A 16,081-nucleotide genomic window follows, 5' to 3' on the forward strand; every position below is an offset into this window, starting at 1 on the left:
GTAGACTATTCCGGTTGAACTGTGAGGTTTTTTGGGGTGATTTGGTTTTTTTTCATGTTTCGTATACTACCAGACAAGCCGGGTACCTCATTTATTACAAATTAGCTTAACTATGTACTATAAACTGGGTTCTCTTTGACTATGTACTATAAACCGGGTTCTCTTTGACTATGTACTATAAACCGGGTTCTCTTTGACTATGTACTATAGACCAGGTTCTCTTTGAATGTTCAAAATAAACATAAACTGTCTGTGCTTGTATGATATGAAATTTAACAAATATTTAGTGCAACTGTCTGGACTGGCAGGGGAATGAAAGTAAAATAAAGGAACAGAAATATGACGGACCATGTTTCTCGATGAAGGAGCAGATTTTCTGGACGATGTGGGGGACCCCGCAGCCGTCTGGAGTCCTCTTCACCAGGTCCTCAAGAGATGCTCCGAATGTCTTGGTAGTAGAGACGTTGTGATTGGCTGTGAACTTCCGTCGTGTCCCAGGGCTCAGCATCTGTCTGACCCGGTCCATTGGTATGCTGGCATTTGTCCCCTGGGTGTTGATCTGGAACAAAACAAACACAATGACAATGTGATATCCGAAAATATAGAAGTTTTGTAACCACATCGTTACTCTTCACAGTTTCTGCCAGAAGGTACGAAGGGTAAATTACTTAGCCTAAAATTTTGGAAATCAATTGATACATTTTTATAATTTTTAGATAGATTATAGTAAGATAACTGCTGTTTCAAATTTGTCAAAGTAAAAGAATTTCAGAATCCGATTTCAAAAGATTTCAAACCAATAACCACCTAGTAGGGACACTCAGAATCTGTTTTGTTTTTGTTATGTACATTTAAATTATTTTCTGACAGAAAGCCTGATATGCAGGGCTTGAAATAGGAAATAAAATGTGTTCTGCTGTTGTTGTTTTTTAATTAGCAGGCAAAAATAAATATATCTTGTTAAGGAAAAAAAAAGGTCTGCAGTAAATAAAGACAGCATGAGGTGGGGGTGAAGGGAAGGTTGGGACAGTGTGTGAAAAATTAGGACCGCTAACATGTATTTTAGATCTCTATGAAATTATAATATAGCAGAATCACAAGCTAAATAGCAGATGAGATAATTGTACATACATCTGTCTCTTGAAAAAGTTATTTGCTTTTGTTGTGGTTTTAGTGGATGAATTTATATTTGACCTGCCAGGTTTAACAAATAAACTGCTTTAGCCGTATATAAATTCACATTTAGTAGGCCACTATTTCAAGCCCCGATATGGTTAATAAATAGGATCAGTAACGGATAGTATTGCCACTGATTATTACAACCTTTCTTAATCACTAAAATGACATGTTAATTACAAAAACTATATAAACACAGTTTATACATTCATAAAACATACCAACAATCTTGTACATACATGCTAATAAATAACAACTAATGTATACAAAATGAAAAATACTTGACAGTGGAATAAAACAAACATACAAAATATTCACCAAGCAACAATACCCGATTCTTTTTGAACTTCATGGTACAAATGACAATATATTGGTATGTCCAGCTATTCCCAAGTGAAACTGTATTGCGACCATACACGCGAGCTCTATCAGCACTAACACATTCCACAAGGTACACACTATCACAACAGTCACATCAATACTTGGTACAAGTACTCTGAAACACGGCCCTAATGACAACACTTCCTGTAACACTGCCTGTTATAAATCAGTGGGGTGGTTTTAAAAAAAACATTGTTCTTCCTGGCATGACCACACAATGGATAAAGAGTAACAGTTAAAAAGCTAATTGGAGGTATTGTTCCCTGGCAATCTATCCTTCACTTGCAATCCATTTACTGGCTAATTAACTTAATTAGTGAAATGTGTTACATCATTTGCTTGTTGTCTATGTGTGTGATATGTACAATTATTAGATAATGATGTTAATGTTTTCTTTCTTATAAAAACACAGCAGTGTCACAGTGGTAGTCAGTGTAGTGTTTAAATCATCAGCCTTAAGGCTGGTAGGTGCTGGGTTCACGCCTTGGTACTGGTTCCCACTCAGAGAGAGTTTTAACAACTCAATGTTTGTTTTTGATTTTTAATGAAACCACTAGAGTTGATTAGTTAATCATCAGCTATTGGATGTCAACATTTTTATAATTCTGACACGTCAACAGAGGAAATTGGCTACATTTTTTCATTAGCAGCAAGGGATCTTTTATATGCACTTTCCCACAGACAGGAAAGCACATACCAGTCTTTGACCAGTTGTCGTGCACTGGTTGGAACGAGAAAAAAACCCAATCAGTTGAATGGATCCAACAAAGTGGTTCGATCCTGCGATGCAAGCACCTCAGGTGAGCACTCAACTGACTGAGCTAAATCCCCCCACCCCCACCCCCAACAACTCAATGGGTAGAACCAGTGGAGTACGGACAATTGCTCAACGGACAATTGCTCACCGGACAATACCTCACCGGACAATTGCTCACTGGACAATTGCTCACCAATAAAGTGAGAAATAGGACAATTGCTCACCACAATTGCTGATTTGTTTATCAATACAAATTTAATTTAGGTTATGGTATGTGTGTGTAAAAGGTTGGGTGGGAGTGGGAATCTCTGATATTATCAGTGGGTATGGTAAACTCAGTTTATTAAACACCTTTAAATAAAATAACAAAATTAATTCTAAATCAGCTATATTTTAAACAAGTCCAGCACATCAGTTCAGCATAGAAATGTCAATTAAACACTTATAGGAACCTCAAAAACTTGTGTAATTAACACAACTTTGAAGTTGTGCCTTTAGAAATTCTATGTTTTATGTTCTTTTTTATTAACAAAAGAAAAAATATCAAAGGTGACCACGATTACCTAACTCCATTGCTTTCTAAAAATTTTATTAATTAAAAAAACCTAAAGGTGAGCAATTGTCCTATTTCTCACTTTATTGGTGAGCAATTGTCCAGTGAGCAATTGTCCAGTGAGCAATTGTCCAGTGAGCAATTGTCCGCTGAGGTACTGTCCGGTGAGGTATTGTCCAGTGAGCAATTGCCCTACATTCTGTCCCAGTACACCGACTTATCTCTCACTAAATTTGACAACATGCTTTCATATTGAACTATAATTGGATATTATACGGACCTCACAAAGAGAACCAAGCAGTGGCTTACACTCTCCTCATGCTCACCCAAACATGGAAAATGGAGTTTCTGAACTCTCCTTCATCATGTAGCTTTATCATTTGTTTTATATTGCTTGTTGTTTTAATGTGCAGAAGTCTTCTCTTTATTTCAAATTTCTCAATAGAATTATTATGAGGAGAGCAATATAGATTGCTTGCCTGCTTTAACAAACAGAGGCTTGATATAAGCTCAAAAACAAATAAAAATGTAAACGATTGTTTAACGACACCCCAGCACCAAAATACACATCGGCTATTGGGTGTTAAAAATAAATGAAATTGAAAATGAATGAACATTGGGTGGTTAATTGCAGGCTGACTGCATTCATGACGTTCATTAGTCTTTATAATACAACAGACTTAGCCTACTTTATTACAAATATTGTCCATCTTCCATCAATGCACAAGAGTTTCATTAATGTATGTATCATCTTTAGTGATCAAAATTATAATAATTACCAGCCCTCACCCTCAGGAAATATGTGTAACCTATGACAGCCACAAACAAGGCGGTAGAATCAATACACATTTCTTGATTAAATTCAGTGCATTTCTTAATTATTGTTTTTACATTAAAGTCACTGACGAAAGTTTTTAACAGACAAAGAGCAGCAAGTTATAAGTAATGTATCTGGAATTAAATTCTTGGGAAGGAAAGTTCGTTGTCATAATCCACACATAACCTAATAATGAATTCTGATTAAAATGACATTAAAGCTGTCACTAAATGTCTATTAACAATATGTAGAACTTGTTTTCTTAGATCTCACCCCTCAGTCTGTTAAGACAATTTGTTTCAGTTAATAACTTTGAAGTCAAAAATATAATTTAAAAGTCAGTAGTTATGACTTAATGACTAAACATTATTTGTATTGCATCAGTCTGCATATTTGTATTTCATATTAAACAAATGCATTATATTAGACAATAAACTCTAAATATTAAAAAGCATACCGGGATATTGTTATTAAATGTTCCATTTTATTTCAAACATTAACATGGTAATAATTGGCAGTACACTGGGGTTTTTTTTTTTTTTTGGGGGGGGGGGGGCATTGGGCATTGGAGGGGCATTGGAGGGGCAGTTACCACTCATGTTTGAAATCCTTATTTAACGTAATGGGCCAAAAGCCTGTTTATGTCTTTATGCCTGTGTAACTACGTACATTTACAATGTTTAAACACCTGTGTTTAAGTCATACACGTGTGTAACTACGTACATTTACAATGTTTAAACACCTGTGTTTAAGAAAAACAGGCTTTGTAAATTTGGCCCATAATTTACACATGTACATGTGTCTGTTTGTCTGTGTGTGTGTCTGTTTGTCTGTGTGTGTGTGTGTGTGTCTGTCTGTCTGTGTGTGTGTGTGTGTGTGTGTGTGTGTGCATGCATGTCTGTGTGTGTGTGTGTCTGTGTGCGTGTGTGTGTGCATGTGTGTGTGTGTGTCTGTGTGTGTGTGTGTGTGTGTGTGTGTCTGTGTGTGTGTGTCTGTCTGTGTGTGTATGTCTGTCTGTGTCTGTGTGTGTGTGTCTGTGTGTGTGTGTATGCATGCTGTGTGTGTGTGTGTCTGTGTCTGTATGCGTCTGTGTGTGTGTGTCTGTATGTGTCTGTGTATGTGTCTGTGTGTCTGTGTGTGCGTGTGTCTGTGTGTGTCTGTCTCTGTGTGTGTGTGTGTGTGTCTGTGTGTGTGTCTGTCTGTGTGTGTGTGTCTGTGTGTGTGTGTGTGTATGTGTGTGTGTGTGTCTCTGTGCGTGTGTCGGTCTGTGTGTGTGTCTGCCTGTGTGTGTGTGTCTGTCTGTGTGTCTGTGTGCGTGTGTGTGTGTGTGTGTGTATATATATATATATATATATATATATATATATACTGTAAATCATGAAATTAATGCGAGCAAGTAATTAATGCGAAAAATGCGGCGAACACATCGACGCAATAATAACTTGACGCATTTTGTTTAGTCTCATTCCCAATACAAAAAATGTGCAGGATTTTACTATAATACTTCTAAATAAAATAACACTTTTATAATATAAAAATGAAACAAAATACAAAAACAATTTTTGTTAAACGTCTTTTTGTGAATACTTCAAGAATCTTTCTTTCGTTTCGATGTTGCCATTCTATTTTCATTTTCCTGGAATATCATAGCGGTTATATAATACAGTGATGTTCCAAATGTTTTGGTTTTAAAAAGCTCATTTTGTGATGTGAGTATTTTTCAAATTTTCTTACACTTCTGTATTACTGTATACATTTAAACTGTTTTGAACATTTGTAAAATTATAATCAACAAATTTTATTACTAAATATATTCCTTTAAAAATGAAACAGTAGAAAATTATATAACCATAACCAACAATCTCTGCCTATTTCTTCAAACCATTTGGCTCGACTCTATACATGGCATTTAATTTAGACTGGTCGCAAGTTGCCACTGTTGTAATATATCGCATTTATTAACGTCTATTCCTGTGCTGCGCATCAAGTGTATAAAATCAGTCTAAAACATTTGTTAGAATAATACGTCTGTGTTTGCGTGAAATATTGTGCCCTGTAATAGCGACCCGTTTACCTTTTATTTCTACTGGTGGATTAATTAGAATCAAATCACCACACAAAAGTGCGAGGCATACCCTTAACAATAAGGTGTAGTTATACTAATTACACTACTTTAAGTAATTAGGGCTTCCTGGTCGACCCACCATGCGATTAGCTTCAGGTTATGTAGTAGCTGTGAAAACAACTACTGACGTCTTTTAACATGAAAGATGAAGCCCAAACAATATAATAACAACACAACTGTGGTTTTTATGTGATGTGGACTTTTGCCCGACGCATTAATAAAAATACGTATTTTTGTTCACTCATGTACAGACGCAATAATATCATAACGTATTAATTACATGATTTACAGTATATATATATATATATATATATATATATATATATATATATATTGCCACTGAGTTGGGTATCTCCCAGGAACGCATCCATGCAGTCATCCACAAGTAACTTCAAATGTCCAAGGTGTCAGCACGTTGGGTCCCAAAGCTCCTTGGACCTGATCTCAAACAGACTCGGCTCAACATGTCAAGCGAAAATCTTGCCACTTTTGAGACGGATCCCAACAGTTTCCTTCGGTGATTTGTGACTATGGATGAAACCTGGGTCCATCACTTCCAACCAGAGATGAAGCAAAAAACAGTGGAAACACCCAGGTTCTCCGCCTTCCAAGAAAGCCAAGACTGTGATGTCTGCAGGCAAGGTGATGGCCTTAATTTTCTGGGATGCAGGAGTGCTGTTGGTGGACTACCTAGACAAGGGTCACACTATCACCAGGGCCTACTGTGCTGATGTTCTGCACAGACGTCCACAGTGGCCATGGCTTTTATTCAGAAATGTGGATTCAAACTTGTCGAACACCCACCCTATTCTCCTGATTTAACTCCCTCTGAATGAAAATGAAAAAGAAGCTCGGTGGTCATCATTTTGCCACAGATGATGATGTTATGAATGCTGTGGTTCACTTTCTGAGGGCCCAAAATGGTGCCTTCTACACAGAAGGGATCCGTCTGCTCCATGACCGCTGGACTAAGTGTGTTAATGTAGGAGGGGACTATGTTGAAAAATTACTGTATTTGATTTTCTAAAACTGACTCCTACCTTAATTATATAATTTTATGCTTCTTTTTGAATCAGAACTATCTTTCAATAGTCACTTTAAATTGGCTTTAGAAACTATTTATGTGTATTATAATTGTTCAAATTTTATTTTAGAAAATATTAATATCAAGAAAGTAATGTTTTTGTTTTATTTCAAAACAAATATGACAATTAAAAATTAAATATAGTAATCTACACTATAAGTAGTATGACACATGTACGTATAAGTTTACACGTACGAATACACACTCTATTCTTTAAACCTACATGTAAATGCACTTAACAAAGGAATTCAGGTGTAGCACTAAGGTATGTTATCTTGAATGTCAACAAACATTACACAAAAATGATTATTCTTGAAGATAATGGCTTGCCACCACATATCAACCTCGACTTGCCGGTTTGTAGTGCTTGTAAATTACTGTAGTTAACAATAATATCCCTGTTATATTATACAGTTCATGCTTTTCATGGACTAATAAATAATAAATGTTTTTAAAAGTGGTCAGAGGAAAGAGATAAACTAAAACAAGAACACTAAAGCATCTAATGTTGACATCCCTCTATTTCTGTTTATATTCAATTATGGTTCAAGCATGCATTGCTGGACATGGGGTGCTAGGGGTCTAGCTCATTTGGTAATGTGCTTGCCTCAAGTGTTTTGGTGGAATGATCAAACACAGGTTGTCCATATTTGCTTTTTTCATGTCCCAAGATTGCTATATCAAAGGCTGTGGTATGTGCTTTCTGTCTATGGGAAATTGCACATAAAATATGGCTTGCTGTTATTGGAAAAACTATTGCAAGTTTTCTCTTAAGACTATGTGTTACAATTGCCAATGGTTTGATATCCAACAACCAATGGTTAATTAATCAATGTGCTCTAGTGGTGTTGTTAATCAAAAGAGACTTCCTTTTTTTTCTCTTAAATTTTCCTTGACAAAGATCTCCATTGTCCTGAATAGGAATTAATGTCCTGATGCTAATGATACAAAATTTTGGACAGTGTTCAGGAAATTTCCATAAATTGTCCAACCTACCCCCACAAAAAACCTATAAAAAAAACCCCAACACACACGTACATACACGCACACGCACATATGAACACACGCACGGACACACATACCAAATAAAACAATATGTTAATAATGGCTTACTTTGCTAAATAACAAGGACAAGAATCTTCCCAAAACCCTCACCCGGTTCCACTAGTTTCACAAAAAAATGGCACTGCAAAACTTTTGTTCAATGGATTTTGAAAAGTAAGGGGTTAATGTGTGATTTTCCTCAAACAAGGCCAGGAACTTTTTTGTGTTTAGCAAGAGTTGGGAATTCCAGAAGAATGAAGACGACTTTTTATCTGTGAAAAACTCATTCTATGGAACATGCTTGTTTACAAGTAACCGATCTGCATGTCAACGTGTGGGGGTTGGAATCAATTCTCAGTACAGGCAGAATATAAACTGTACAACACTCGAGCAGGAAGTAAAACATTTTCCTCAGATCACAAATGAACACTGAGTGCTGTTATTTGCAGGCTAGAGATCCGTCATTTTCTGATGATGTACGGTTTAGACTTACGGGAAACATGTTTTACCCTTGGCATCTGGGCCTCTACCTTGTGTCTTATGGGTGCAATTCATTTGTCTGCCAAATGACTTAGATAAAAAAAAAAACCCAGAAAGTTTCTTGGAGATAAACTGCATGCTTCTGATGTAGAAATGTGCAGACACATGTACCATAATTGCTCTTTAGATTAGTGGTATTGATCTGAAGTGTCAAGGCCAAAAAAAATAAAAATAAAAATAAAAAAGTTTCTTCTAACCTTTCCAAACCAGATTGACTTGTAAAAAAAAAGAAGAGATACTGCCAGGATTAACTTCTCAATATCCACTTTTTCTGTAGGACAAGTGCCTCTCAGTTTTAGTTGTCCTATGTCAAATGTACTTGTCCTACACAAGTGTTTCTTTAGAAAGTAAAGCTTGTTTCTTTTGTTTAATGACACCACTTGGGCACACTGATTTTTTAATCAGTGGCTATTAGGTCTTAAACTTTTGGTAATTTTGACATATTGTTTTAGAGAAGAAACCAACTACATTTTCCAACGGTACCAAGGGATCATTTATATGCACCATCTCACAGACAGAAGAGCACATACCACAGCTTTCGATATACCAGTCGCGGTGCACTGGCTGGAACGAGAAATAGCTCAATGGAACCACCAATGGGGATCAATCTCTTTTGAAAGAGACAAACAATATTGAAGTGATAGACCCTAGTTTTGTAAACACTAGGGCATATTTTTTAACTATTAGAGCTGTTTTAGATAATTGAAATCAAGACATTACAAGTAGATTTTATTATTTATTACTGGTATCCATTTTTGTACATCCAAAATGTTTTGTCATTCTGGTGTTTGTAATAGTAGCACAAAATGCATGTTTTATGTTTTTTAAAATGTTTTTGTCATTCTGGTGTTTGTAATAGTAGCACAAAATGCATGTTTTATGTTTTTGTCATTCTGGTGTTTGTAATAGTAGCACAAAATGCATGTTTTATGTTTTTGTCATTCTGGTGTTTGTAATAGTAGCACAAAATGCATGTTTTATGTTTTTAAAAATGTACATACCTCTCAGTCATAAGTAATGTCTATGGAGATGAGCCCTGGTCTATTTTTAATGGTATTTCCCTCGTTCAACATACAAACACTTGATTTACTCTATTGTAACTGTATACAAATGTCTTACAGGTTTGTAGATTAACTACACTTTGTGTCCATTTTCACGGGCTGAAACTAGTGTCTGAGATTTTAAGTAATCTCTGGTCGGGTAGCAAAATTAAAACCAAAGTGTCAAACATATAACAGCATTAAAGTCATAAATAAATGATAGTTTTGTCAATAAACTGCAATTTTCAGCTGACTTGTTCTTAGTTGCTGGTCAAAATGACTTGTGCTACATCTAAAAGCACTTATTCAAGCCCTGAGACTGTATCCAGTGAGTTATTAGAAGTATCCTCTTTGAAGAACTGACCTTCCTGGACACTACAACATCAAAGTAGTAACATGCTAGGAGCTTTGATGGTGAAGCGTTTAATGCATCTCGTTTGAGGCTGATGTAGATGCTTCATAGCCCAGTGGAGAGGGATGAGGCCGCTACATTCATCTTCTCACTGTTAATCACTAATCATTAATTTTCTGGGGCCTAATTCACAAAGGTCTCTTAGGCTCTGCTAGACAACAAAGCATCTGCTTTGCAAGTCTTTTAGCATTGCACTGCGAGATCGCCAAGTTGCGAGAGTTTAGTGACGAAGACTACTGGACAGTTAGTGAGGTGGTTTCTCACGACAGTATGTCACAATCTTGAGGAAACAGTGAAAACATAAATCAATCCACATAACTGCTGGACAAGTTTTTAAATTGTTTTTAAAGTAGGTTGGGAACATCAATTCAAAAGCAGATTTCTTTAAAATTCTGTAATACATTCCACAACCCCATTTCATTTAGATCATATATAACAACAATAATTTTCTTAGTCATATCAAAAATGAAAGTCATCAATTCAACAATTTTAGAGTTCAACACAATTAGAGAAATTTTAACCAAACTTTAAGACCACTTTAACCAAACATCAACCCAGCTCAGTCATGCTTATGCCCTGCAATCGAGACAAAAATTAAAATCTTTAAACATTAAAACTTTCTATTTCTGGTTTAAATGTTCTTCATGGATTGAAAAATAATCCACAAACTATATTTTATTCATCCAAACAACCTGTTGTGGCACGACTAACACAAACATTACAGTAACTGTTGTTGGGTGCCTGTCAGCAAGCAATTTACTAACAATGTTTATTTTATATACTTAAAGTACAAGTGTTAACACAGTAACTAATGCACTGTCATAATGAAATACTATCTTCCAAACAACACTCGACAGCTGAGTGCACTTACTGGGGAAGTAAAATGACAGTTGGTTTAAAGCCGCAATCTCAAACACATTGCCAGTATTAAAGGTGCAGTTTACAAGTTGCATAATGGTGGATTCCAGCCACTATTATTGATTCATTTTGGCTTTGAAATGCAAACATTATACCTTCAACTACAATTATGACCAAATAATTTAATTGCTAGTAAAAAAACTCCAACAAATTGGAAGATCTTCAGTGAACACCCGATGGAATCGGACATGTTCAACTGAAAAATAGCCAAATATGTTGAGCTTGTAGCACATTTGTAATGTATTTACAACAGAGCCTCACCTTTTGTTTTCTTCCTGTCCACACCATTCTTTGATCTCCTGTATATGTCAATTACAATGTGTTTTGTACTAATAGCAAAACAAAATTATAGGATGAGGTGGCTATATAGTAATTTTAAGATCACTCCAGTTCTTTGTTTATTATCAGGTGTGTAACACAGTGTTATTGTCATAGTAACTTCTTGTAGAACTGACAAAAAAACAGTGTTATTACCATGTAGTTATCACCATGGCTACTGTTTTAGTTGAAAACAGAATACTTGTATATCAGAACTCTCCCTTTAAGGAGACAAGTTCAAGGATAGTAATTTTTGGCCTTTCTCTAGCATGTGAATTGATATGGTATCAATACAGCAATATCTTAAATGGCTTCCAGTAATCTAAGTCAGGGGAGCAATTAATCACTCCCTTTATTTATTTATTTATTTTTCATTTTCACATCAGGATCTATTATATGCATTTTTCAAAGACAAATAAGTACCGTACATATTCAGAGGATTCGAATTTTTACAATTTTCACAAGCTAACTATCACATACATTTGTTATACTTCAAAAACATATTTTGCTACACAATTCTATTTTTTTTTTTTTTTTAACACCAATAATTATATATTTTTTTTGTGCTAAATATCCTACTATTGTTTTACATATGAAACACTTCCAAAACAAATCTTGATGTACATTTCTGTTATCATGTAAATATGAAGAGCTGTTGTTAAACTAAAGTACTAATCAAAATTATACCCATGTGATTTTCCAGTCTTATATATTATTTATGAAAATCTCTGGAATAAAAACCATAAAAATGTGTCAGTATTATTATGACCTGTTATGGTATTCAAACAACCGGTGAAAACCCCCGACAATAAATGACCTGTTATAGATAGCAATGTGAGATGTTTTTACAGCTTTACTGCAAAACGTATGTAATTTGAAACAGACTATAACACCCAGGTTGATATTGATTAAACCTGACAGGTGAAATCACAAGTACTAAGCTTGTTTAAAGTTATAAGCAATTTCCATCTCTTATTCTCCAGATGGAAAAAGGAATAAAGAGCTTGCACAAGTTTACTAACTGTAACTGAGACTGCAGGTCTTCGTACCATATTGATACCAGAAATAATACACCCGTCCTTTCCAATACAATGAAGTTCAATAAACTGCTTTGTTAGATTAAGATTTTTAAAAATTATTGATTACGGATACAACATCAGTAATTTTGTTGTTAGCAAATTTATATAATTATTTTAGTTATTTGATTTAATATGCTGGACTGCTATGTATTCTTACACTTAGTACTTGTGATTTCACCTGTCAGGTGTAATCAATATCAACCTGGATGTTATAGTCTGTTTCAAATTGCATACGTTTTGCAGTAAAATTAAAAATACATCTCACATTTCTATCTATAACAGTTCATTTATTGTAGTTTTTTGTACCGGTTGTTTGAATACCGTAACAGATCATAATAATACTGACCTGTTTTTATGGTTTTTATTCCAAGGATTTTCATAACTAATATATAAGACTGGAAAATCATCTGGGTATAATTTTGATTAGTACTTTAAAGGGACACACCCTAGTTACGTTTATTTGTTAACCATTACGGCGTTGTTTTTCGCTATTAAACCCTGTTTTTTCACAAATAAAATTGCACTTTACTTCCATTTTATTATTTAGAATACACATTTCCATTCACCTGAAGTGCTTTTTGGTAATCCTGATGTTTGTAAAACCACGAAATGCATTTTTGGCATTTTTTCACAAAACATGTTGTCGAGAAAAAACCGTTAAGCAAGTGAGGTCCAATCTATTTTTAATGTCACAGACGTTGGTATATCACGTGACCGTTATCATTTTGGTTCGGTTTGTTTTCTCGTGCACGGTTCGCGCAATCAATATCCGATTTGTTGTTGTTCATTTGTGAGATTTTTCTTCACAGTTCGTGAACATTTTCAGTAACAATAAAGTTCAGACAAGTAAGTGTCTCAATACAAAACGTTACAAACCCTTAAAACCAATAATTTTGCTAAGTCTTACGATATCTGGAGAGGGGATACAACCAGGACAAAACAGTTGGAACATGTCCAGGAGAGGTGAAACGAACGCACCCCAAGTCTGTGAAATTTGTCGTGACATAGGCATTGTTGTGCTTCTACCGGTGACATCAGAATACTAACTTTCAAAATTATTTCAAGCAATTGGGACATGGGGATTCCCATGGTATTTATCGATATAAAACCTGCTTTTTCACTCCATTTGATAAAAACGTGATCTAAGTGCATTACAGGTTTGTAGATTAACCAAATTATAATTTATTTTCGCTGGATGGAACTAGGAACTATTTTTTTTTTTAAATCTCTTTCTTATTTGAATATAAATGTAACTGAAATACATGTAAGCAAAAATAAACCAATCTCAACTACAATTATGCTATTGTAAAATGTATTTTAAACCAATCTAATTAAAATTAGCTCCACTATTACATGTGGATCTAACACCAGCCAGTTGGAGCTCATGTCCACCAATCAAATCCTTACTTGCAGAATCCTGCCAGTGATTTAAAAATAATTTGAATTATCCTGAGGGTATACGATATGTTTCATGTGAATTACGAATGCCTTATTTAGACTAGTAGAACTAATTTTAATCGGATTGCTAACAACACTGCGTAGTCCCCAAAGTCCAGGTAACATTTCGTCTGTAAATAATAATTTAAATACTGACCAATCACACTTCGCCTTTTATAACGTTATTTGGGAGCATACAAATTCTAAAAATATCGGGTGAGTCTATTTTAGTGGCCGCAGTACAGTGAACCATACCAATACGTACGGGGTGGGTTATCAGTCTTCAATTTTACATTAAAAAGTATTTATTTATAAAAAAAAACCTAACTAAATCAGTCTTCAGTTTTACATTACAAATTATTTATTTTATAAAATAAAACATGTTTTAAGGCATTCGTAATTCACACAAAACATGTCGTATACCCTCAGGATAATTCGGAATGTTTTCAAATTATTTTTAAATCACTGGCAGGATTCTGCAAGTAAGGATTTGATTGGTGGACATGAGCTCCAACTGGCTGGTGTTAGATCCACATGTAATAGTGGAGCTAATTTTAATTAGATTGTATTTTAAACAACAATAATTAAACAAAGCAAACAAATAAATAACAAGAGAAAAAATCAAAATAGAGATGAGATGCACAGAATTATTTGTCACACTGATAAAGGGAGCTCACTCTATCAAACATACAAGCAGAAGCAAACCAAATCACTGACATTTAAAAATGAGAATGGAAACTAGAAAAGATCAAAGAAAAGAAAGGTTTTATGAAACAGTGCAGCTCAGTTTAGTCAGCATCTATAGTATTAGGTCAAACAAGATAATCCAACACTTGGTTAAGGCACCGTCTTCAGTCTGCAGCCGATGTAACTTAATTGTAAGATGTTTCCAACTACCAGCAACTAAAATTACATAATTTATCAAATACATTTTCATTTTTTTACAATACCAGTATCTGTATATCCAATGTAGATGTGATCATGTCACAATGTTTGTAGAACTAATTTTTCATTTTGCTCCATAATATATATATTTTTCATAGATACAAAATATTTGGGACTACAAATATATATATATGAGCCGTCACACACGAAAACCTACAACTTAGCATGACATCAGAAACTGAGTAAACACGGCTCAAAGTTTGACATCACATATAAACGCGGAAGTACAAATTGACATGCTGTTTGCTCGTTTTTTTTGGGTTGTTTTTTTGAGAATTTAAGAAGATGGCAACTTCTTCTTCACATGAAGATCAGTTTGAAGTAAACATATATCTTTATGTTCAATATTTTCTGGTTAGTATTTTGTATTTTTTAGAAATAAACACCTGAGAACATTGGTCGATATCTTTAGTGATACCGTCTGTACTTTGATACGTATAATTTACAAACATAGGGAGAAGTCCTATATATCGATATGATATGCAAGTATCACATATTTGTATAACGTACATAATTATACACAACATAAAGTTCAGCAACTTTTCTAGAAGTTATATACAATATGCATGAAGTTAGACCAAACATCAAATTAGGATCGTATCGAGTTGCATGTGTTTACAACTCGGTTAGGCCTAACTGTTCTGTGGACTACAATCAACACCACTATGTTTTATCCTTTTTCTATTTGCAAACTAAATACTGAAAGCTAAATCTTGTTTATTATTTCCTACAAACAATATCTGTAACAATACTATATTTTTAGTTATTTCTTTTACCATCGTTTCAAACAAATTTATTGTCATCTGCACACATATTGCGGTACGGTAACAGAAACGTTTCATTCTATACCTTTATATGTCATTGCATAAGCTGGTCTAGAGTTTAGCAACTTGTTATGCATGCTGAGGTATTGTGGATCAATTCTCGAAATGTAGCTTTCCCCCCTACCCCACGAATGTTTTTAATAATAATTATTATTATTATTTGTGTGCGCCGGCGTGCGATAATTATTAAATTATTATAATATCTGTTCACTTTACTCACTTGTAATCATTTGCAGAGGAGTTGGTTTTCTTTCCTACATATATTTTAATTTTACAAGAGCTTAAAGTACTCTTTGCAGAACATTTTGAAATTTAAAATAGAAGACCAAGACTAAGAACAGTGGAAATGGAAGAAACAGTATCTGTATTAGATACTAGTATCTGTACCAGCGGGACGTAGCCCAGTGGTGAAGCACACGTCTGACGTGCGGTAGGTCTGGGATCGATCCCCGTCAGTGGAGCCATTGGGCTATTTCTCGTTCCAGCCAGTGCACTACAACTGGTATATCAAAGACCGTGGTATGTGCTATCCTGTTTGTGGAATGGTGTATATAAAATATCCCTTGCTACTAAAAGAACAATGTATAGCAGGTTTCCTCTGTAAGACTATAGGTCAATATTACCAAATGTT

At 34.7% G+C, this 16,081-nt stretch overlaps 1 protein-coding gene across 5 annotated transcripts in view; it reads right to left on the minus strand.

Annotated features, from left to right (window-relative positions):
• The window catches only part of LOC121378822 (protein FAM13B-like), a 117,119-nt gene that overhangs the window by 52,532 nt on the left and 48,506 nt on the right, over nt 1–16,081 (minus strand). For all 5 annotated transcript variants that reach the window (XM_041507152.1, XM_041507154.1, XM_041507153.1 and 2 more), the window contains one exon: nt 349–559. In XM_041507152.1, the coding sequence (XP_041363086.1) occupies nt 349–559 (211 nt within the window). The remainder of the gene's footprint in view (nt 1–348; nt 560–16,081) is intronic.

Source organism: Gigantopelta aegis, chromosome 8 (assembly GCF_016097555.1).
Source record: "Gigantopelta aegis isolate Gae_Host chromosome 8, Gae_host_genome, whole genome shotgun sequence".
Classification (NCBI taxonomy): Eukaryota; Metazoa; Mollusca; class Gastropoda; order Neomphalida; family Peltospiridae; genus Gigantopelta; species Gigantopelta aegis.